Below are 25022 nucleotides of genomic sequence, written 5' to 3'. Positions count from 1 at the left end.
CATCCTCACCCATCTTTCAGAGTACAGGTACTGTACTTCCCACTTCCAGGACTGTAACATCCTCACCCATCCTTCAGAGTACAGGTACTGTACTTCCCACCTCCAGAACTGTAACATCCTCACCCATCCTTCAGAGTGCAGGTACTGTACTTCCCACCTCCAGAACTGTAACATCCTCACCCATCTTTCAGAGTGCAGGTACTGTACTTCCCACTTCCAGGACTGTAACATCCTCACCCATCTTTCAGAGTACAGGTACTGTACTTCCCACTTCCAGGACTGTAACATCCTCACCCATCCTTCAGAGTACAGGTACTGTACTTCCCACCTCCAGAACTGTAACATCCTCACCCATCCTTCAGAGTGCAGGTACTGTACTTCCTGCTTCCAGGACTCAAAGTCCCATTAACCAGGTTCTCTGAATTCCTTCATTAATCCTACTTTGCTAACACTCTAACAACACCAGAACATCAAAAAAAATTATGTAACTATCGTGTTTTTGACTCTAGTTCAACCTCAGCCAAGTAGACAAGAAATAACATTTGCCTGTTTGACGTGAGGACACGGGAGCTGTGGCTACAGTACTCCAGATGAACATCCTAGCCAGGAAAATTGTTACAGTTATGGAAAATGCTGAATCTGTCGAGATCATTTGAGTATAGCCAAGCCAGGTGGTGTATAACCAAGCCAGGTGGTGTATAACCAAGCCAGATGGTGTATAACCAAGCCAGGTGGTGTATAGCCAAGCCAGATGGTGTATAACCAAGCCAGGTGGTGTATAACCAAGCTAGATGGTGTATAACCAAGCCAGGTGGTATATATTATTATTATAATCAAGGGGGAAGCGCTAAACCCATAGGATTATACAGCGCCCAGGGGAGGGGGGGATGTGGAAGGCATTCAGGCTTAATTCGGGGAACTGGGCCAAGCCAGATGGTGTATAACCAAGCCAGGTGGTGTATAGCCAAGCCAGGTGGTGTATAACCAAGCTAGGTGGTGTATAACTAAGCCATGTGTTGTATAACCAAGCCAGTGGTATATAAATAACCAAACCAGGTGGCATATAACCAAGCCAGATATTGCATAACCAAGCCAGATATTGCATAACCAAGCCAGATACTGCATAACCAAGCCAGGTATTGTATAACCCCTACAGCATTTACAAATATACATGAACCACAAACAATAAATACATCGTTCTCCTCTTAGCTATGAAATACGTACAAAAAATCCTGTGATAAAATGGAAAGTGTCCTCAAACACATGTACTAGAGCAGTATTCCTGGAATAAACGGCTATTCTTTTATCACAATACCGTACACTAAAGGTGCGCCTCAACTTACAATGCTTTGACTCGGGATATTTCAACTTTACGACGGTGTGGCGGCAGTTACTTTGGAGGTGAAACTTAAGATAATTACCCAACATGAAGGCAACAAGTCCATAACTTGTATTCATTTGTTTACTTTTCAATACTGGTATTTGGAGTAATTATTTATTATTCAGTGGCAGTACACCTACCATCCAACCTACGACCTGCTCGACATACAACCACTCGACTTACGATAAGATAAGATAAGATTTCGTTCGGATTTTTAACCCCGGAGGGTTAGCCACCCAGGATAACCCAAGAAAGTCAGTGCGTCATCGAGGACTGTCTAACTTATTTCCATTGGGGTCCTTAATCTTGTCCCCCAGGATGCGACCCACACCAGTCCACTAACACCCAGGATGTGACCCACACCAGTCGACTAACACCCAGGATGCGACCCACACCAGTCGACTAACACCCAGGATGTGACCCACACCAGTCGACTAACACCCAGGATGCCACCCACACCAGTCCACTAACACCCAGGATGCGACCCACACCAGTCCACTAACACCCAGGATGCGACCCACACCAGTCGACTAACACCCAGGTACCTATTTGCTGCTAGGTGAACAGGATAACAGGTGTAAGGAAACGTGTCGAAATGTTTCCACCTGCCGGGAATCGAACCCGGGCCCTCCGTGTGTGAAGTGGGAGCTTTAGCCACCAGGCCACCGGGCCACTTAGCCACCAGGCCACCGGGCCAAATTTGTGGGAAATAAACAACTGTTTGTGTTGTACACAGTGTTTATCCTAAACCTTACAGTATAAAATACAATATTAACAACATAAAAAGTAAAGTAAAAAATGAAATATCAAAATAAAACAATAAAATCATTACGAAAATGTGATGTTGATATTCAGTAGTAAGGTTCGACTTACGTCCATTTTGACTTACGACCGGCTGGTTGGAACCAAGCTCGGTCATAAGTCAGATGGCATGTGTAGTTATTTATTGACTTACCATATCATTCATATTTGACTTAAAATATTTTAAACTTGCAATGGGTTCGTGGGAGCGAAACCCCACTGTAAGTCGACGAGCACCTGTAGTCCAAAATCAAACGTAAAAAGTATTTTAAAAATTCACATTATTCCATTATTATGAGATGACAAACATATTAATCTTGAAACATATATAAAAATAATGCTACTACACTTTTTATGATAATTAACAAAGTGATCCTCTCAAATAATACGTAAGTTTCACAAGGCAAGCCGTTCAGCCTTTTATAATCCAGCCTTACAGACTTACCTTCAGTCGTTGGGAAGCTCTAAATTCGTACTGATTATACAGCACCTGAGAAACAACAAATGATGTTTTTTATATATAAGACGATTCAGTAAAAACAAAGCAACAAGGCAGGGTGACCCAAAAAAGAAGACACTTTGACCATCACTCGCACCATCACCATCTTGTCAGAGGCACACAGATACACATCCTTAATAATTAAGTACTACAGTGGACCCCTGCATAACGATCAGCTCCCAATGCGACCAATTATGTAAGTGTATTTATGTAAGTGCGTTTGTACGTGTATGTTTGGGGGTCTGAAATGGACTAATCTACTTCACAATATTCCTTATGGGAACAAATTCGTTCAGTACTGGCACCTGAACATACGTCTGGAGTGAAAAAATATCGTTAACCGGGGGTCCACTGTATTTGCAACTTTCCGTATTTAGAGCCCTTGGTTTACCTTCATGCTGCCTTAATAAAACACCGATAAAACAAGGATAATGTAATTACGAAACCATTTATCCTAAAGTACACTAACTTACATTTACTGGTACAAAAAAAACCATTACAAAAATTCATAATTGATCAACAATTTGGAGAGGAAATATTTAGCAGGCATTTGTTTCATTGTGTACTTTTATAGTGGCCCAGGATGTACCTTTGTTAAGTGACTTTATAAAGGTCAAAGATGTACCTTTGTCAGTACAATGGTACAGGATGTACCTTTGTCAAGTAACTTTATAAAGGTACAGGATGTGCCTTTGTTAAGTGACTTTATAATGGTACAGGATGTACCTTTGTCAATACAATGGTACACAATGTACCTTTGTCAGTACAGTGGTACACAATGTACCTTTGTCAGTACAGTGGTACACAATGTACCTTTGTCAGTACAGTGGTACACAATGTACCTTTGTCAGTACAGTGGTACACAATGTACCTTGGTCAAGTAACTTTACAAAGGTACAGGATGTGCCCTTGTTAAGTGACTTTATAATGGTCAAAGATGTACCTTTGTTATGTGAGTTTATAATGGTCCAGGATGGTACTGTAACTTATTTTCACAAGACAAAGATGTGTGTAATAAATGTGTATAATATGTAATATCTGGTGCAAAATTAATATGTAGTCACGTTGTGTGGAGTGCCGAACCTTGATACGACGGGCCTGGGAGAGAGAATCCAGCCTAGGAGAGACAGTCCGGCCCTCGACCACTGCACCTCAGAGGGACGTGAGAACTCTCCAGCCACAATACAGTAAGTAATCGATTTACAAACACGTTCAGAATTTTCTGTATTGAGTATATCATTAATATACACAATACAGAAGGTCCCCAAAGTGTTTGAAACTCGAGGACTTACTGGATAGTTGTGAGACGGTTGGTGTTACCAGAGTCAGCAACTAACACAAGCCTTCCCACAGTACATTACCATCGAATTATTGTAACCGTCTGTGGTGTGGTGGTAAACAAACCTGCGACCTCATGGCTATCAAACCACTGACTGAAGCCTGAGCGATTCGCTGAATTCTTACATGTATGTATTACGGGAAGAGAATAAAGTGTGGTAAAGTTTATCATTATTATTATGAGGAAGAACTGGAGCAATGGGTGTCAAAGGTCACAATCAGGTACAGAGAATAACTTCAACAGACTACAGTCCCTCATCTGGTATTACAGCTCCTGTACCCAGACAAACACAGAGAATAACTTCAACAGACTACAGTCCCTCATCTAGTATTACAGCTCCTGTACCCTGACAAACACAGAGAATAACTTCAACAGACTACAGTCCCTCATCTAGTATTACAGCTCCTGTACCCAGACAAACACAGAGAATAACTTCAACAGACTACAGTCCCTCATCTATTATTACAGCTCCTGTACCCTGACAAACACAGAGAGGCTATTAAATGTTTGAATTACAAAACACTACAGAGAATACAATAACTATTCCTTACATTTAACAAACCCTCAGAGACAAAAATATTCTCCCATCTAATAACTAGCATTATACAATATATTTTATATATATATAGATTTATATTAATCACTTTGATATCCAAATTTACACAGGAAAACAAAAAATAATTTTAAAGCTTTGAAAAATAGCAAAGATTTGCTGATTTTTTCTGTTTAAAAGAATAAGAAAAATGTCAGTGTAGTGACAGTGTAGTGACAGTGTAGTGTCAGTGTAGTGTCAGTGTAGTGACAGTGTAGTGACAGTGTAGTGACAGTGTAGTGTCAGTGTGGTGACTGTCAGTGTAGTGACAGTGTAGTGACAGTGTAGTGACAGTGTAGTGACAGTGTAGTGACAGTGTAGTGTCAGTGTAGTGACAGTGTAGTGACTGTGTAGTGTCAGTGTAGTGACAGTGTAGTGACAGTGTAGTGTCAGTGTAGTGTCAGTGTAGTGACAGTGTAGTGACAGTGTAGTGACAGTGTAGTGACTGTAGTGTCAGTGTAGTGACAGTGTAGTGTCAGTGTAGTGACAGTGTAGTGTCAGTGTAGTGACAGTGTAGTGTCAGTGTAGTGACAGTGTAGTGACAGTGTAGTGTCAGTGTAGTGACAGTGTAGTGACAGTGTAGTGTCAGTGTGGTGACTGTCAGTGTAGTGACAGTGTAGTGACAGTGTAGTGACAGTGTAGTGACAGTGTAGTGTCAGTGTAGTGACAGTGTAGTGACTGTGTAGTGTCAGTGTAGTGACAGTGTAGTGACAGTGTAGTGTCAGTGTAGTGTCAGTGTAGTGTCAGTGTAGTGACAGTGTAGTGACAGTGTAGTGACAGTGTAGTGACAGTGTAGTGTCAGTGTAGTGACAGTGTAGTGTCAGTGTAGTGACAGTGTAGTGTCAGTGTAGTGACAGTGTAGTGTCAGTGTAGTGACAGTGTAGTGACAGTGTAGTGTCAGTGTAGTGACAGTGTAGTGTCAGTGTAGTGACAGTGTAGTGACAGTGTAGTGACAGTGTAGTGACAGTGTAGTGACAGTGTAGTGACAGTGTAGTGACAGTGTAGTGTCAGTGTAGTGACAGTGTAGTGACAGTGTAGTGACAGTGTAGTGACAGTGTAGTGACAGTGTAGTGTCAGTGTGGTGACTGTGTCAGTGTAGTGAGTGTGTAGTGACAGTGTAGTGTCAGTGTGGTGACAGTGTAGTGTCAGTGTGGTGACAGTGTAGTGTCAGTGTAGTGTCAGTGTAGTGACAGTGTGGTGACTGTGTCAGTGTAGTGAGTGTGTAGTGACAGTGTAGTGTCAGTGTAGTGACAGTGTAGTGTCAGTGTAGTGAGTGTGTAGTGACAGTGTAGTGTCAGTGTAGTGACAGTGTAGTGTCAGTGTGGTGACAGTGTAGTGTCAGTGTGGTGACAGTGTAGTGTCAGTGTAGTGTCAGTGTAGTGACAGTGTAGTGACAGTGTAGTGTCAGTGTGGTGACTGTGTCAGTGTAGTGAGTGTGTAGTGACAGTGTAGTGTCAGTGTGGTGACAGTGTAGTGTCAGTGTGGTGACAGTGTGTCAGTGTAGTGACAGTGTAGTGTCAGTGTGGTGACAGTGTAGCGTCAGTGTAGTGACATTGTAGTGTCAGTGTAGTGACAGTGTAGTGTCAGTGCAGTGACAGTGTAGTGTCAGTGTGGTGACAGTGTAGTGTCAGTGTAGTGACAGTGTAGTGTCAGTGTGGTGACAGTGTAGTGTCAGTGTAGTGACATTGTAGTGTCAGTGTAGTGACATTGTAGTGTCAGTGTAGTGACACTGTAGTGTCAGTGTAGTGACATTGTAGTGTCAGTGTAGTGACAGTGTAGTGTCAGTGCAGTGACAGTGTAGTGTCAGTGTAGTGCCAGTGTAGTGTCAGTGTAGTGTCAGTGTAGTGTTGGTGATGGCAGGGAGACACAACTTCAATAATCACCGAGTGAAAAATCACTTGTGAAGAACATATTATACACAGAAAGTAGCGCCAAGGGAAGGTACATAGACAGCGTCACCAGGAACTCCTAGTCTAAACTTTGTACATAAAATATTGACGACTGCATCTGTGGTACTCAGTGGTGACAACTGTGCCACTTTAGGCTCACATGCAACATGGCAGTCACATGTGCATCCCTGGTCTGCAACAACATACAATGTACTCAACAGAGTTCAAAAATCAGCAACATCAATCACATCTGCATTACACTGTTAAATATATCACAGGAATAGTGATTTGTGCCTTGTTAAGGTATTGAACATGTACTGTTAAGGTATTGAACATGTACTGTTAAGGTATTGAAAATGTACTGTTAAGGTATTGAACATGTACTGTTAAGGTATTGAACATGTACCAGGCAACAAGTCTATAATGAACCCCAGGTTCACCTCTTGTGAATGGCATAATACAACATCCTGAAATTACTACAAGGAAAACAAAAAGTGAGATCACGAAAGAAACTGGGCACGAAACACAAAAATGACTTGTCAGCTACGAGTATTGTCAATCTAGGCTGCGTAGAAATATTTTAAAAAACACTATATTTATAAATTTAAAAGCTCAAAATAGTGTTAGCAAATAGAGTTTACACTTCTATAGATGGGACCAGGAGCTATGATTCAACCCCTGCTACCACAAATAGATGAGCACTCCTTAATATGCCGAAACCAATGGTTTGCGTCACGCTTGTGTATTTGCCGTCAAGGGAATCTCATGTGACGATTCCCGTGTGTGTGTACATCAGGAGGAACCACAGCTGGAGCTCAACACACTAGTCGTCCCCCAGTTGCTCCTCGAAGCCGTCTGATTCAGTGACGAGGGCTCGTTCCAGGATGACTCGTCCTTCCTTGTACCTGGAAATACCATTTTATTTGTTACTGGCTGATTGATGCAACAATAAAATAACATACATGACAAACAATAACGATGAGTGAACATAATATTGAAAAATGACAAGCATAGAATAATAAATGACAAATGAACGTTTATTTAACCCGTAAACGGTCCAAGCAGATCTACGTTCACATGTGTAGCGCTACAAAAGTAGATCTACGTTTTTTTTACATATTTAAAAAAAAAAAAGTAGATCAAAGTTTTTTTACACATTTTAAAATGTAAAAAAAACAAAAAGATCTACTTTTTTACATACTTTCAAATGTTGAAAAAACGTATATATACGTTTGGACCGTTTACGGGTTAAAAAAAGAAAAAAACAACATAATTTTGTGCCAAAGACTGACTTACACTGGTTGTTTAATATACTGACAAGCCCAGACATGTGTAAAACATTCTGGTCAAAAACTAGAAGTTAAACTATTCAGGTTTGATAAACCTAAATTGTTTAAGGATAAAACTACCTAAGAAACTGGTTATTCATAGAGACAAAACTTTGGCTATTACAACATTAGTGTTAACATGAAGGTCAGCAACACTGATAATGTTAACATGAAGGTCAACAACACTGATAATGTTAACATGAAGGTCAACAACACTGATAATGTTAACATGAAGGTCAACAACACTGATAATGTTAACATGAAGGTCAACAACACTGATAATGTTAACATGAAGGTCAACAACACTGATAATGTTAACATGAAGGTCAACAACACTGATAATGTTAACATGAAGGTCAACAACACTGATAATGTTAACATGAAGGTCAACAACACTGATAATGTTAACATGAAGGTCAACAACACTGATAATGTTAACATGAAGGTCAACAACACTACACAACACTGATAATGTTAACATGAAGGTCAACAACACTGATAATGTTAACATGAAGGTCAACAACACTACACAACACTGATAATGTTAACATGAAGGTCAACAACACTGATAATGTTAACATGAAGGTCAACAACACTGATAATGTTAACATGAAGGTCAACAACACTGATAATGTTAACATGAAGGTCAACAACACTGATAATGTTAACATGAAGGTCAACAACACTGATAATGTTAACATGAAGGTCAACAACACTACACAACACTGATAATGTTAACATGAAGGTCAACAACACTGATAATGTTAACATGAAGGTCAACAACACTGATAATGTTAACATGAAGGTCAACAACACTGATAATGTTAACATGAAGGTCAACAACACTGATAATGTTAACATGAAGGTCAACAACACTACACAACACTGATAATGTTAACATGAAGGTCAACAACACTGATAATGTTAACATGAAGGTCAACAACACTGATAATGTTAACATGAAGGTCAACAACACTACACAACACTGATAATGTTAACATGAAGGTCAACAACACTACACAACACTGATAATGTTAACATGAAGGTCAACAACACTACACAACACTGATGTTAACATGAAGGTCAGCAACACTACACAACACTGATAATGTTAACATGAAGGTCAACAACACTGATAATGTTAACATGAAGGTCAACAACACTACACAACACTGATAATGTTAACATGAAGGTCAACAACACTGATAATGTTAACATGAAGGTCAACAACACTACACAACACTGATAATGTTAACATGAAGGTCAACAACACTACACAACACTGATAATGTTAACATGAAGGTCAACAACACTGATAATGTTAACATGAAGGTCAACAACACTACACAACACAGATAATGTTAACATGAAGGTCAACAACACTACACAACACTGATAATGTTAACATGAAGGTCAACAACACTGATAATGTTAACATGAAGGTCAACAACACTACACAACACTGATAATGTTAACATGAAGGTCAGCAACACTACACAACACTGATAATGTTAACATGAAGGTCAACAACACTGATAATGTTAACATGAAGGTCAACAACACTGATAATGTTAACATGAAGGTCAACAACACTGATAATGTTAACATGAAGGTCAACAACACTATACAACACTGATAATGTTAACATGAAGGTCAACAACACTGATAATGTTAACATGAAGGTCAACAACACTGATAATGTTAACATGAAGGTCAACAACACTACACAACACTGATAATGTTAACATGAAGGTCAACAACACAGATAATGTTAACATGAAGGTCAACAACACTACACAACACTGATAATGTTAACATGAAGGTCAGCAACACTACACAACACTGATAATGTTAACATGAAGGTCAACAACACTACACAACACTGATAATGTTAACATGAAGGTCAACAACACTGATAATGTTAACATGAAGGTCAACAACACTGATAATGTTAACATGAAGGTCAACAACACTGATAATGTTAACATGAAGGTCAACAACACTGATAATGTTAACATGAAGGTCAACAACACTACACAACACTGATAATGTTAACATGAAGGTCAACAACACTACACAACACTGATAATGTTAACATGAAGGTCAACAACACTACACAACACTGATAATGTTAACATGAAGGTCAACAACACTGATAATGTTAACATGAAGGTCAACAACACTGATAATGTCAACATGAAGGTCAACAACACTGATAATGTTAACATGAAGGTCAACAACACTGATAATGTTAACATGAAGGTCAACAACACTACACAACACTGATAATGTTAACATGAAGGTCAACAACACTGATAATGTTAACATGAAGGTCAACAACACTACACAACACTGATAATGTTAACATGAAGGTCAACAACACTACACAACACTGATAATGTTAACATGAAGGTCAACAACACTACACAACACTGATAATGTTAACATGAAGGTCAACAACACTGATAATGTTAACATGAAGGTCAACAACACTGATAATGTTAACATGAAGGTCAACAACACTGATAATGTTAACATGAAGGTCAACAACACTGATAATGTTAACATGAAGGTCAACAACACTACACAACACTGATAATGTTAACATGAAGGTCAACAACACTGATAATGTTAACATGAAGGTCAGCAACACTACACAACACTGATAATGTTAACATGAAGGTCAGCAACACTACACAACACTGATAATGTTAACATGAAGGTCAACAACACTACACAACACTGATAATGTTAACATGAAGGTCAACAACACTGATAATGTTAACATGAAGGTCAGCAACACTACACAACACTGATAATGTTAACATTAAGGTCAACAACACTACACAACACTGATAATGTTAACATGAAGGTCAACAACACTACACAACACTGATAATGTTAACATGAAGGTCAACAACACTGATAATGTTAACATGAAGGTCAACAACACTACACAACACTGATAATGTTAACATGAAGGTCAACAACACTGATAATGTTAACATGAAGGTCAACAACACTGATAATGTTAACATGAAGGTCAACAACACTACACAACACTGATAATGTTAACATGAAGGTCAACAACACTACACAACACTGATAATGTTAACATGAAGGTCAACAACACTGATAATGTTAACATGAAGGTCAACAACACTACACAACACTGATAATGTTAACATGAAGGTCAACAACACTGATAATGTTAACATGAAGGTCAACAACACTACACAACACAGATAATGTTAACATGAAGGTCAACAACACTACACAACACTGATAATGTTAACATGAAGGTCAACAACACTGATAATGTTAACATGAAGGTCAACAACACTACACAACACTGATAATGTTAACATGAAGGTCAACAACACTGATAATGTTAACATGAAGGTCAACAACACTGATAATGTTAACATGAAGGTCAACAACACTGATAATGTTAACATGAAGGTCAACAACACTACACAACACTGATAATGTTAACATGAAGGTCAACAACACTGATAATGTTAACATGAAGGTCAACAACACTGATAATGTTAACATGAAGGTCAACAACACTACACAACACTGATAATGTTAACATGAAGGTCAACAACACTGATAATGTTAACATGAAGGTCAACAACACTGATAATGTTAACATGAAGGTCAACAACACTACACAACACTGATAATGTTAACATGAAGGTCAACAACACTACACAACACTGATAATGTTAACATGAAGGTCAACAACACTACACAACACTGATAATGTTAACATGAAGGTCAACAACACTGATAATGTTAACATGAAGGTCAACAACACTACACAACACTGATAATGTTAACATGAAGGTCAACAACACTGATAATGTTAACATGAAGGTCAACAACACTACACAACACTGATAATGTTAACATGAAGGTCAACAACACTGATAATGTTAACATGAAGGTCAACAACACTGATAATGTTAACATGAAGGTCAACAACACTGATAATGTTAACATGAAGGTCAGCAACACTACACAACACTGATAATGTTAACATGAAGGTCAACAACACTGATAATATTAACATGAAGGTCAACAACACTGATAATGTTAACATGAAGGTCAGCAACACTACACAACACTGATAATGTTAACATGAAGGTCAACAACACTGATAATGTTAACATGAAGGTCAACAACACTACACAACACTGATAATGTTAACATGAAGGTCAACAACACTGATAATGTTAACATGAAGGTCAGCAACACTACACAACACTGATAATGTTAACATGAAGGTCAACAACACTACACAACACTGATAATGTTAACATGAAGGTCAACAACACTGATAATGTTAACATGAAGGTCAACAACACTGATAATGTTAACATGAAGGTCAACAACACTGATAATGTTAACATGAAGGTCAACAACACTACACAACACAGATAATGTTAACATGAAGGTCAACAACACTGATAATGTTAACATGAAGGTCAACAACACTGATAATGTTAACATGAAGGTCAACAACACTACACAACACTGATAATGTTAACATGAAGGTCAACAACACTACACAACACTGATAATGTTAACATGAAGGTCAACAACAGTACACAACACTGATAATGTTAACATGAAGGTCAACAACACTGATAATGTTAACATGAAGGTCAACAACACTACACAACACAGATAATGTTAACATGAAGGTCAGCAACACTACACAACACTGATAATGTTAACATGAAGGTCAACAACACTGATAATGTTAACATGAAGGTCAACAACACTGATAATGTTAACATGAAGGTCAACAACACTGATAATGTTAACATGAAGGTCAACAACACTGATAATGTTAACATGAAGGTCAACAACACTACACAACACTGATAATGTTAACATGAAGGTCAACACTACACAACACTGATAATGTTAACATGAAGGTCAACAACACTGATAATGTTAACATGAAGGTCAACAACACTACACAACACTGATAATGTTAACATGAAGGTCAACAACACTACACAACACTGATAATGTTAACATGAAGGTCAACAACACTGATAATGTTAACATGAAGGTCAACAACACTGATAATGTTAACATGAAGGTCAACAACACTGATAATGTTAACATGAAGGTCAACAACACTGATAATGTTAACATGAAGGTCAACAACACTACACAACACAGATAATGTTAACATGAAGGTCAACAACACTGATAATGTTAACATGAAGGTCAACAACACTGATAATGTTAACATGAAGGTCAACAACACTGATAATGTTAACATGAAGGTCAACAACACTGATAATGTTAACATGAAGGTCAACAACACTGATAATGTTAACATGAAGGTCAGCAACACTGATAATGTTAACATGAAGGTCAACAACACTGATAATGTTAACATGAAGGTCAGCAACACTACACAACACTGATAATGTTAACATGAAGGTCAACAACACTACACAACACTGATAATGTTAACATGAAGGTCAACAACACTGATAATGTTAACATGAAGGTCAACAACACTACACAACACTGATAATGTTAACATGAAGGTCAGCAACACTACACAACACTGATAATGTTAACATGAAGGTCAACAACACTGATAATGTTAACATGAAGGTCAACAACACAGATAATGTTAACATGAAGGTCAGCAACACTACACAACACAGATAATGTTAACATGAAGGTCAGCAACACTACACAACACAGATAATGTTAACATGAAGGTCAACAACACTGATAATGTTAACATGAAGGTCAACAACACTGATAATGTTAACATGAAGGTCAACAACACTGATAATGTTAACATGAAGGTCAACAACACTGATAATGTTAACATGAAGGTCAGCAACACTGATAATGTTAACATGAAGGTCAACAACACTACACAACACTGATAATGTTAACATGAAGGTCAACAACACTACACAACACTGATAATGTTAACATGAAGGTCAACAACACTACACAACACTGATAATGTTAACATGAAGGTCAACAACACTACACAACACTGATAATGTTAACATGAAGGTCAACAACACTACACAACACTGATAATGTTAACATGAAGGTCAACAACACTGATAATGTTAACATGAAGGTCAACAACACTACACAACACTGATAATGTTAACATGAAGGTCAACAACACTGATAATGTTAACATGAAGGTCAACAACACTGATAATGTTAACATGAAGGTCAACAACACTGATAATGTTAACATGAAGGTCAACAACACTGATAATGTTAACATGAAGGTCAACAACACTGATAATGTTAACATGAAGGTCAACAACACTGATAATGTTAACATGAAGGTCAACAACACTGATAATGTTAACATGAAGGTCAACAACACTGATAATGTTAACATGAAGGTCAACAACACTGATAATGTTAACATGAAGGTCAACAACACTGATAATGTTAACATGAAGGTCAACAACACTACACAACACTGATAATGTTAACATGAAGGTCAACAACACTGATAATGTTAACATGAAGGTCAACAACACTGATAATGTTAACATGAAGGTCAACAACACTGATAATGTTAACATGAAGGTCAACAACACTACACAACACTGATAATGTTAACATGAAGGTCAACAACACTGATAATGTTAACATGAAGGTCAACAACACTGATAATGTTAACATGAAGGTCAGCAACACTGATAATGTTAACATGAAGGTCAACAACACTACACAACACTGATAATGTTAACATGAAGGTGAACAACACTACACAACACAGATAATGTTAACATGAAGGTCAACAACACAGATAATGTTAACATGAAGGTCAGCAACACTACACAACACTGATAATGTTAACATGAAGGTCAACAACACTACACAACACTGATAATGTTAACATGAAGGTGAACAACACTACACAACACTGATAATGTTAACATGAAGGTCAACAACACTGATAATGTTAACATGAAGGTCAACAACACTGATAATGTTAACATGAAGGTCAACAACACTACACAACACTGATAATGTTAACATGAAGGTCAACAACACTGATAATGTTAACATGAAGGTCAACAACACTACACAACACTGATAATGTTAACATGAAGGTCAGCAACACTGATAATGTTAACATGAAGGTCAACAACACTGATAATGTTAACATGAAGGTCAACAACACTGATAATGTTAACATGAAGGTCAACAACACTACACAACACTGATAATGTTAACATGAAGGTCAACAACACTACACAACACTGATAATGTTAACATGAAGGTCAACAACACTACACAACACTGATAATGTTAACATGAAGGTCAACAACACTACACAACACTGATAATGTTAACATGAAGGTCAACAACACTGATAATGTTAACATGAAGGTCAACAACACTACACAACACTGATAATGTTAACATGAAGGTCAACAACACTACACAACACTGATAATGTTAACATGAAGGTCAGCAACACTACACAACACTGATAATGTTAACATGAAGGTCAACAACACTACACAACACTGATAATGTTAACATGAAGGTCAACAACACTACACAACACTGATAATGTTAACATGAAGGTCAACAACACTACACAACACTGATAATGTTAACATAAGAACATAAGAACATAAGAACGAAGGAACACTGCAGAAGGCCTACTGGCCCATGCGAGGCAGGTCCAAGTCCCTACCGGCTTAAGCCAATGCACCCAACCTAGTCAGGTCAGGTCACATTGACTTAAGGGAGGAACACGGCAACCGACCTGTTAGCACAAGCTATCAGGTCCAACTCACACCCACCCACATCTACTCATGTATTTATCCAACCTATTTTTAAAGCTACACAACGTTCTGGCCTCTATAACGGTACTTGGGAGTTTGTTCCACTCATCCACAACTCTATTACCAAACCAGTACTTTCCTATATCCCTCCTGAATCTGAATTTTTCCAACTTAAAACCATTGCTGCGAGTCCTGTCTAGGCTAGATATTTTCAGCACACTATTTACATCCCCTTTATTTATTCCTGTCTTCCACTTATAAACCTCAATCATATCCCCCCTAATTCTACGTCTTTCTAGAGAGTGCAGTTTCAGGGCCCTTAGTCTATCCTCATAGGGAAGGTTTCTGATACATGGGATCATCTTTGTCATCCTCCTTTGTACATTTTCCAGAGAATTTATATCCATTCTGTAATACGGTGACCAAAACTGTGCAGCATAATCTAAATGAGGCCTAACCAAGGATGTATAGAGTTGAAGAACAACCTGAGGACTCCTATTATTTATGCTTCTTGATATGAAGCCAAGGATTCTATTAGCTTTATTGCGAACACTTATGCACTGTTGTCTTGGTTTCAGATTACTGCTAACCAGAACTCCTAAATCTTTTTCGCAATCCGTAATATTAAGATCTACATTATTTAGTTTATATGTGGCATGGTTATTGTCCTGTCCAACATTTAGAACTTTGCATTTGTCTATATTAAACTGCATCTGCCACTTCTCCGACCACTGCATCAGTCTATTCAAATCTTCCTGGAGTGCTCGAATGTCCTCGTCAGAATGAATTCGACGGCCTATTTTGGTGTCATCGGCAAACTTGCCGATGTCGCTCTTTATGCCCTCATCTATGTCGTTTATGTAGATTGTGAACAGCAGGGGGCCCAACACTGACCCCTGTGGAACACCGCTCGTGACGCTTCCCCACTCTGATTTCTCCCCATTTATGCAAACTCTCTGCTGCCTATTTGTCAACCATGCCTCTATCCAGGAAAAAATTTCTCCTCCTATTCCATGTGCTTTAATTTTCCTCAATAGTCTCTGATGTGGGACCCTGTCAAAAGCCTTACTGAAGTCCATATACACAATATCATATTCATTACCATGATCTACCTCCTCAAATACCTTAGTGAAAAAAGTTAATAAATTCGTAAGGCAGGAACGCCCCTTTGTAAAACCATGCTGAGATTCGTTGATTAATTTATGCTTTTCAAGGTGGCTACGAACTGCCTCGGCAATTATTGATTCCATAAATTTTCCCACTATGGAGGTTAGGCTTATTGGTCTATAGTTCGAAGCTAAGGACCTGTCACCTGTTTTGAAAATAGGTATCACATTTGCCATTTTCCACTTATCTGGCACCATGCCAGTTTGTAGTGATATGTTGAAAAGATTAGCCAAAGGTGTGCTAAGCTCCTCTTTACATTCCTTTAGAACCCTGATAATAATGTTAACATGAAGGTCAGCAACACTACACAACACAGATAATGTTAACATGAAGGTCAGCAACACTACACAACACAGATAATGTTAACATGAAGGTCAGCAACACTAGACAACACTGTTTAGTGTTACTGAAATTTTTATGAGGGAAGAAATAGTTGAAAAATTAAGTGCATGAGTATCAATGTTGATTGCAATCTGGCTCTAGCAACACTGAATACATATACTGGACATTTATATTCCAACTTAATAAACTTACATCAAGTTTATGTAGCTTTTCAAGCAGTATTTTAAAACATTTGACAGACAGATAATTTTTTGGGACCTTTTATTTGCATAGATTATGTTCTTATAAAGGACCTGCCTAGTATGGGCCAGCGGGCCTCCTGCAGTTTTCCTCCTTTCTTATGTTCTAGGTTTTCTACTGAGGACGAGTTGAACATGTGGAATATGAGAGACATGTGTGTGTCTTGTATAGTGTCTATACTGGAGCTCCTGAAGAAGTCTTCGAGCCGGGGTTACATTGTATTCATTGTCCTGTACTTACAGAAGGCACAGTAGTAAGTTTACATTTCATGCGTCACGTCAATTTAAACTTTCCAATAGTGGGTGTGTGTGCTCTTTGCAACCTGACTGAGTGAGCATTCTGATACCTGATTTGTGGAGTTACAATTGGAGTCACGATGTTATTGTTGTAGGCAATTTGAAGCTTGTAATATTTGTTTACAGTAAATTAGGCAAACCTCCATGGGGAAATGGAACAGAATTCTTCCTCAGTAAGTTATGTGTGTCATAAGAGGCGACTAAAATGCCGGGAGAAAGGGGCTAGTAACCCTTTCTCCTGTATAAATTACTAAATTTAAAAAGAAAAACTTTTGCGTTTCTTCTTAGGTCACACTGCCTTGGTGGGATACAGCTGGTGTTAAAAAATATTAGATAAAATAGTTCATAGGTTCAGAAAGTCACTGACTTTAAATCAATCTGAACTTTGGCGTTCAACAGTGTAATATTTAATATAGTTCAAGCTACTAACACAGAAACATCATGAAGACAGTTGCTAGAGCAGGTAGAGAGACAAGACAAGCGTGCGTGAGTGTGTTAGATAGGAGTGAATGGAGACGAATGATACTTGGGACCTGATGATCTGTTGGAGTGTGAGCAGGGTAATATTTAGTGAAGGGATTCAGGGAAACCGGTTATTTTCATATAGTCGGACTTGAGTCCTGGAAATGGGAAGTACAATGCCTGCACTTTAAAGGAGGGGTTTGGGATATTGGCAGTTTGGAGGGATATGTTGTGTATCTTTATATGTGTATGCTTCTAAACTGTTGTATTCTGAGCACCTCTGCAAAAACAGTGATAATGTGTGAGTGTGGTGAAAGTGTTGAATGATGATGAAAGTATTTTCTTTTTGGGGATTTTCTTTCTTTTTTGGGTCACCCTGCCTCGGTGGGTCACCCTGCCTCAGTGGGTCACCCGTCTCGGTGGGTCACCCTGCCTCGGTGGGTCACCCTGCCTCGGTGGGTCACCTTGCCTCGGTGGGTCACCCTGCCTCGGTGGGTCACCCTGCCTCAGTGGGGCACCCTGCCTCGGTGGGTCACCCTGCCTCAGTGGGTCACCCTGCCTCGGTGGGAGACGGCCGACTTGTTGAAAAAAAAAAAAAATTAACAAAGTATACCACAGGGCAATCATGAATCTATAACAGATAAAGAAACCAAGGTTATGTAGCACAGTACTAATTTATTGAGTTTTGCACTGAGGCGAGGTGACCAGAAAAAGAAGAAACACTTTCATCATCGCTCACTCCATCACTGTCTTGCCAGAGGCGCACCAATACTACAGTTCAAACCTGCAACAGTCAGGCTCAATTCTAGGAACTGGAGCACAGGTTCAACTCTTCAGATGACGAACCTTTCACTAGGATCAAGGAACCTCCCTAGATGGGTTCACTTTCATTATATAACTCTTCACTACAGCACACATCACATACTGTATATCGTACACAATTATTGATACAACTGCAACACTGTGAGGCAAACCTGTATGTACTGTACTTTATAATAAATTAATTTGGTTACCATGTATCAGTATTATATTTATAAATAAGCATTTCAGTTTTAAATGGTATGTTTTAACCTTACAAGAGGAAGCAATGTAGGTGTACAAAGGCTAACTTAATTAAAAGGACACGTGTAACTAACGTGACATTTTATTGTGTCACATTAGTTGCACTTGGGGCCTTTTACCTAACATAATGTGGGTAATTCTACCAACATTATTGCAAAGGCAGGTTTGTTTCTTTTTTCAATATGTCAGCCATCTTGCATCAAGGCAGAGCGACCCAAAAAAGAAAGCAATACTTTAACCATTATTTACACATAATCACTGTCTTTACAGAGGTGCTCAGATACAACAATTTAGATGTCACTGCAAACAGTCAATATTTATTATATATATTTTCTCAAAAATTAGGAGTGTGTGTACCACTGTATTATACAAATCAAACTCCTCATTGAGTGGTATTTCAAGAGCCAGTACTTCCCAAACATGTGGTCAGATGCGGCCTGATTCTCCGAGACAATGTACATCGCATGTATACGAAAACAAAAATTAGTGGTTAACTAACCTCTGATTTTCCTCGGTAGCAAACTCGTAGATCCAACCTAACTTTGCACTGCAGTTCTTGCACGACACATCCCGCACCATGTGACGCCCGGTGAGCATTACTCGGTCCTGCACCTCGCTACAACAAACAGGATAATTAACATCACTTCCATGGGCTGCACTGAGCGGTCCTCTACGGTGAGACCTATGACAACAACAACTTTGCAAACATATAATTATTGAAAAGCAAGGGCATGAGTAGGTTCTCTTTCTTGATATTGTTGTGTTTAATATTTGGGGGAATCCACATTGTGGTTCATATGTAGGAAGAAAGTCTGTACTCAAAGTCAAAGATATACAGTGGACCCCGCTTTACGATCAGCTCCCAATGCGACCAATTATGTAAGTGTATTTATGTAAGTGCGTTTGTATGTGTATGTTTGGGGGTCTGAAATGGACTAATCTAATTCACAATATTCCTTATGGGACGAAATTCGTTCAGTAATGGCACCTGAACATATTTCTGGAATGATATAATATCGTAAGCCGGGGGTCCACTGTATTTCCACATGATAGAATGTCTGTTCTGAGATGGGTGACATTTGGTCATGCATGCAGCATTTAGTAAGCCTTCAATTTAATGTATTTTGGAAATAAGTGATAAAATCTGCTGGGTCGAGTGATTCTGATACAATGGACAAAGTCAACTGTAAATCAACACATCAAAATACAAGTCAGTCAAGACAGCTAGAAGCTTGTAAATAGAAGACCTCTTTTACTGTCATAGTAAAAAAATAATTTTTTTTACAATCTTTAGGTGTAATGACTCATGAAATCGTAATGACACGATTGCAAACAAACCATACCCCGGGTGGGATAGAACCTGTGGCAGTGAAGGGACTTGAGCTACAGTTCGTCACGGCCACGCTAGCTGGAGATTCGTCTGTAAAAACTTGCATTTGTGGTCACAGTGGTGGCCTATGCTAACCTTCCTATGGTGTAGAAATATACCTAGTTGGATGAATCTTATTGTGGCTAGCTGGTCTAGTGGCTAATGCGACGGGCTGGAGTTTTGAGACTCTCTGACCGCGGGTTCAATCCTGGCCGGGGGTATGGTTTGTTTAAAATCGTGTCATTACGATTTCTTGAGTCAGTCTTGAAAAGGTGGATCCAATTCCTTGCATCAAGAGCCCTTCACCAACCTCAAGGTAACCCCCCCGCTAAAGAGTTTCTGTACAAGGAAAACACTACAGATGCTCCTCGACTTACAACAGGGTTACGTTCCGATGGACCCATCATAAAACGAAAATATTGTAACGTGAATATGAAACGATAAATAACTACTGTCACTAAATAAGTAAATAAATAAATAATTACTGTAACTAAATACAGTGGACCCCCGGTTAACGAACTTTTTTCACTCCAGAAGTATGTTCAGGTGCCAGTACTGACCGAATTTGTTCCCATAAGGAATATTGTGAAGTAGATTAGTCCATTTCAGACCCCCAAACATACACGTACAAACGCACTTACATAAATACACTTACATAATTGGTCGCATTTGGAGGTGATCGTTAAGCAGGGGTCCACTGTACCAGTATGTATCAAAAAGTCAATAAATGAATACAATTTATGGACTTGTTACCTTCATATTGGGTAATTATCTTAAGTTTCATCTCCAAAGTAATTGCTGCCACACCATCGTGAAGTTGAAATATTTTAAGTCGAACCATCGTAAGTTAAGGAGTACTTGGACAGTACTAAGCTACACTATGTACGTACCTATAGGTAAGATTGACGACCCGCTTGAAGAGGAACGCTCGACCAGTGGCGCCAGTGAAGCGGGTTGATATAAGCTCGGTACGGTTGGTGAGAATGGTGTAACAGGTTGCACAAGAGAAGAGTCTAGTTCCTCCGATGTGCTCCAAGAAGATACGACCCATCTTGAATTAGCACTTCACGATATCTATCTTCTGGAAAAATTTGGGGATTTTTAACCCAGAGGGGTTAGCAAGACAGGATAAGTGTCAAGATACGGCTCATTTATTATTATTATTATTATTATTATTATTATTACTATTCTGATTATTGCTACTACCATCTTTATTCTTATTCTCCTCATTATTATTATACTATAATAGCCAAGAAAAAAGCTCTATACTCAGAGAGGTTATAGAAGCGCTGAGGAAAGTAGCTCCAACTACCTGAATGAAGAGCCCTTCACTATGGAGACAGCACTAAACCCAGTAGATAACACATGCCTGGGGAAGGAGAGGCAATCACATCTCATCCAAGGAAAGAGAGAAAGCATTTCATTGGATAAACAGCCTTTACCGCTTGGACAGCGGTGCAATGCTTGACTCAAATCCAAGTCGACCCTAGTACGAGTTCTGAACAAGGATAATGGTATGGGCAGGTCACCTACCACCTGCCGACCCTTTATAACTAGTGGCAAATACAGTGGAACCTCAAAAATTGAACTTAATTCGTTCCAGGAGTTAGTTCTAAATTCGAAAAGTCTGAAATTCGAAGCAATATTTCCCATAAGAAATAATGGAAATACAATTAATCCGTTCCAGAAACCCAAAAATATTCACACAAAAAATACATTTTATAGAGATTAATTACAGTTTTACATACAACAAATACTATAGTTTTTAATTATGTATAATAATACATATAAAATAATATTTTTACTTACCTTTATTGAAGATTGGTGATGGCATCTGGAAGATAGGGAGGAGGAGAGAGGGAGTTGGGGTTAGTGTTTGGAAGGAGAATCCCCCTCCACGAGGACTTCAGGTAAAGCTCTCTCTGGGGTTACTTCCCTTCTTGCCTCTAGGACCAGCTTGAGAGTCACTGGACCCCTGTCTCACAAAATAACTGTCTACAGTCCTCTGTTTCTGTCTCACAAAATAACTGTCCACAGTCGTCTGTTTCTGTCTCACAAAATAACTGTCCACAGTCGTCTGTTTCTGTCTCACAAAATAACTGTCCACAGTTGTCTGTTTCTGTCTCACAAAATAACTGTCTACAGTCCTCTGTTTCTGTCTCACAAAATAACTGTCCACAGTTGTCTGTTTCTGTCTCACAAAATAACTGTCTACAGTCCTCTGTTTCTGTCTCACAAAATAACTCCACAGTCGTCTGTTTCTGTCTCACAAAATAACTGTCCACAGTCCTCTGTTTCTGTCTCACAAAATAACTCCACAGTCGTCTGTTTCTGTCTCACAAAATAACTGTCCACAGTCCTCTGTTTCTGTCTCACAAAATAACTCCACAGTCGTCTGTTTCTGTCTCACAAAATAACTGTCCACAGTCCTCTGTTTCTGTCTCACAAAATAACTCCACAGTCGTCTGTTTCTGTCTCACAAAATAACTGTCCACAGTCCTCTGTACATCCTGGCAAGCTCAACAAGTCTCACACCACTCTCATACTTCTGTATTATTTCCTTCTTCACATCTATGGTGTTTCTCACTTTCTTTACCACAGGGGTACCACTAGCAAGTTTCTTTGGGCCCATGGCAGCTTATTTCACAGTCCCACAAGCACTAAATACAATTAAATAATCGTAAAATGTGTGAATGAGATCGCAGGTTAGTGTTCACTCAAGCATAAAGAAAGCTAGACTGCTCACGGCGCCTGCGCGGGGACGCGGACAGAGCGGGCGGCAGACAGGTCCCGTACCCGGCGGTCCGAAAATAGGGGAACGTTCGATAATAGGGACACAGTTTGTCCGAAAAAATGGTCTTATTTTCGAAACGTTCAATATGTGATACGTTCGATTTTTGAGGTTCCACTGTATTATTATTCTATTTTTTTGTGAGTTAAAGTTTATTTAGACACGGGTACATGTAAGTACAACGTTTATTTAGACACGGGTACATGTAAGTACAACGTTTATTTAGACACGGGTACATGTAAGTACAACGTTTATTTAGACACGGGTACATGTAAGTACAACTATCATACATAGTGCAAATTACCTTGGGGGATCCAAGGAAGTGTAAATTATTTGGATCAAGAGCTAATGACCAGCGTCAAAGCACCTCCAAAACTTGGAGGATAGCTGGAAACAGGTAACCAAGGCTGTGGAGTCGGTATATAAAACATTTGACTCCAACTCCTTTATTTATGGTGCCTCCAACACCAACTCCGACTCCAGTAACCCAAGAATTATTAATGACTCCAACTCCGCAGCCCTGCAGGTAACATTGTGCTATGTGACTGTTATAAGTCGCATCCTGGGGGGGGGAGAACCTTATAAAAAGGACCCCAAAGGAAGCAACCCACATTTATTTGCTTTACCGGGTCAGCATCAGAAAATGTTAAATTCGATGGTCAGTCCCTTAGCCTAAAGCAGAGGCACGAGGCCACCAAACATATACTGGAGCCAGAAATGAGGGGCAGAAGCTGCAGGTGATGTCATATGTAAGTCCTGTGTTATGGTTGCTGTATTTATCTGCTGCATCAGCCAAACACTTCAACAATAAATACCTGTGATTATAATTATTATAATCATAGGGGAGTGCTAAACCCTAAATACCTGTGTAAGATTTCAATAGTTTTCCCAGGCCAGGCTTGTCTGGTTAACCAGGCTGTTGCTGTATACCTGGAGTATACCTGGAGAGTGTTCCAGGGGTCAACGCCCCCACGGCCCGGTCTGAGACCAGGCCTCATGGTGGATCAGGGCCTGATCAATCAGACTGTTACTGCTAGCTGCACGCAATGCAGCATACGAACCACAGCCCAGCTGGTCAGGTACCGACTTTAGGTGCTTGTCCAGTGCCAGCTTGAAGACAGCCAGGGGTCTATTGGTAATCCCCCTTATGTATGCTGGGAGGCAGAGGCGTCGCTAGGGTTGGTGTCACCCAGTGCGGAATCTCTGGTGTTACCCGGGGCAGCATCTTTGGTGTCACCCCCATGAAATCCAAGGGCCGGGGGATGGGGGAGTAAACTCCAGTTACATCACTGCTACATGACCAGTGACTAATGTTTAGCAATGAGAACGTTTAACCCTTTGACTGTTTACAACGTACAGTGGACCCCCGGTTAACGATTTTAATCCGTGCAAGAGGGCTCATCGTTATGCGAAATAATCGTTATGCGAATGAATTTTCCCCATAAGAAATAATGGAAATAAAATTAATCCGTGCAAGACGCCCAAAAGTATGAAAAAAAATTTTTTTTACCACATGAAATGTTAATTTTAATACACACAAACTGAAAAAGGCATGCACAATTAAATGACACTTACTTTTATTGAAGATCTGGTGATGATTGATGGGATGGGAGGAGGGGAGAGAGTGTGTTAGTGTTTAGA

At 39.1% G+C, this 25022-nt stretch overlaps 1 protein-coding gene across 1 annotated transcript; it reads right to left on the bottom strand.

Moving 5' to 3' along the window:
• Window positions 1-2101: 2101 nt before the first annotated feature.
• Ype (yippee zinc finger protein) lies at window positions 2102-21693 on the bottom strand. Its single transcript, XM_053774753.2, has 3 exons — window positions 21481-21693; window positions 19721-19837; window positions 2102-7406 (listed from the first exon to the last, which is right to left on the bottom strand). The coding sequence occupies exons 1-3, from the start codon at window positions 21639-21641 to the stop codon at window positions 7325-7327; spliced, it is 360 nt and encodes a 119-aa protein (XP_053630728.1). The 5' UTR covers window positions 21642-21693; the 3' UTR covers window positions 2102-7324.
• Between the last annotated feature and the right edge of the window lie 3329 nt (window positions 21694-25022).

Source organism: Cherax quadricarinatus, chromosome 98, assembly GCF_038502225.1.
Source record: "Cherax quadricarinatus isolate ZL_2023a chromosome 98, ASM3850222v1, whole genome shotgun sequence".
NCBI lineage: Eukaryota > Metazoa > Arthropoda > Malacostraca > Decapoda > Parastacidae > Cherax > Cherax quadricarinatus.
Note: the sequence above shows the minus strand (reverse complement) of the source record. Positions and strands in the feature narration are given on the sequence as shown.

Coding starts and splice junctions, on each gene's coding strand:
- Ype (XM_053774753.2), bottom strand. CDS start 21,641: ATGGGTCGTATCTTCTTGGAGCACATCGGAGGAACTAGACTCTTCTCT. Junction 19,838..21,480: donor GTCGTCAATCTTACCTATAG/GTACGTACATAG, acceptor TGTTTGTTGTAG/CGAGGTGCAGGACCGAGTAA. Junction 7,407..19,720: donor GCTACCGAGGAAAATCAGAG/GTTAGTTAACCA, acceptor TGGTATTTCCAG/GTACAAGGAAGGACGAGTCA.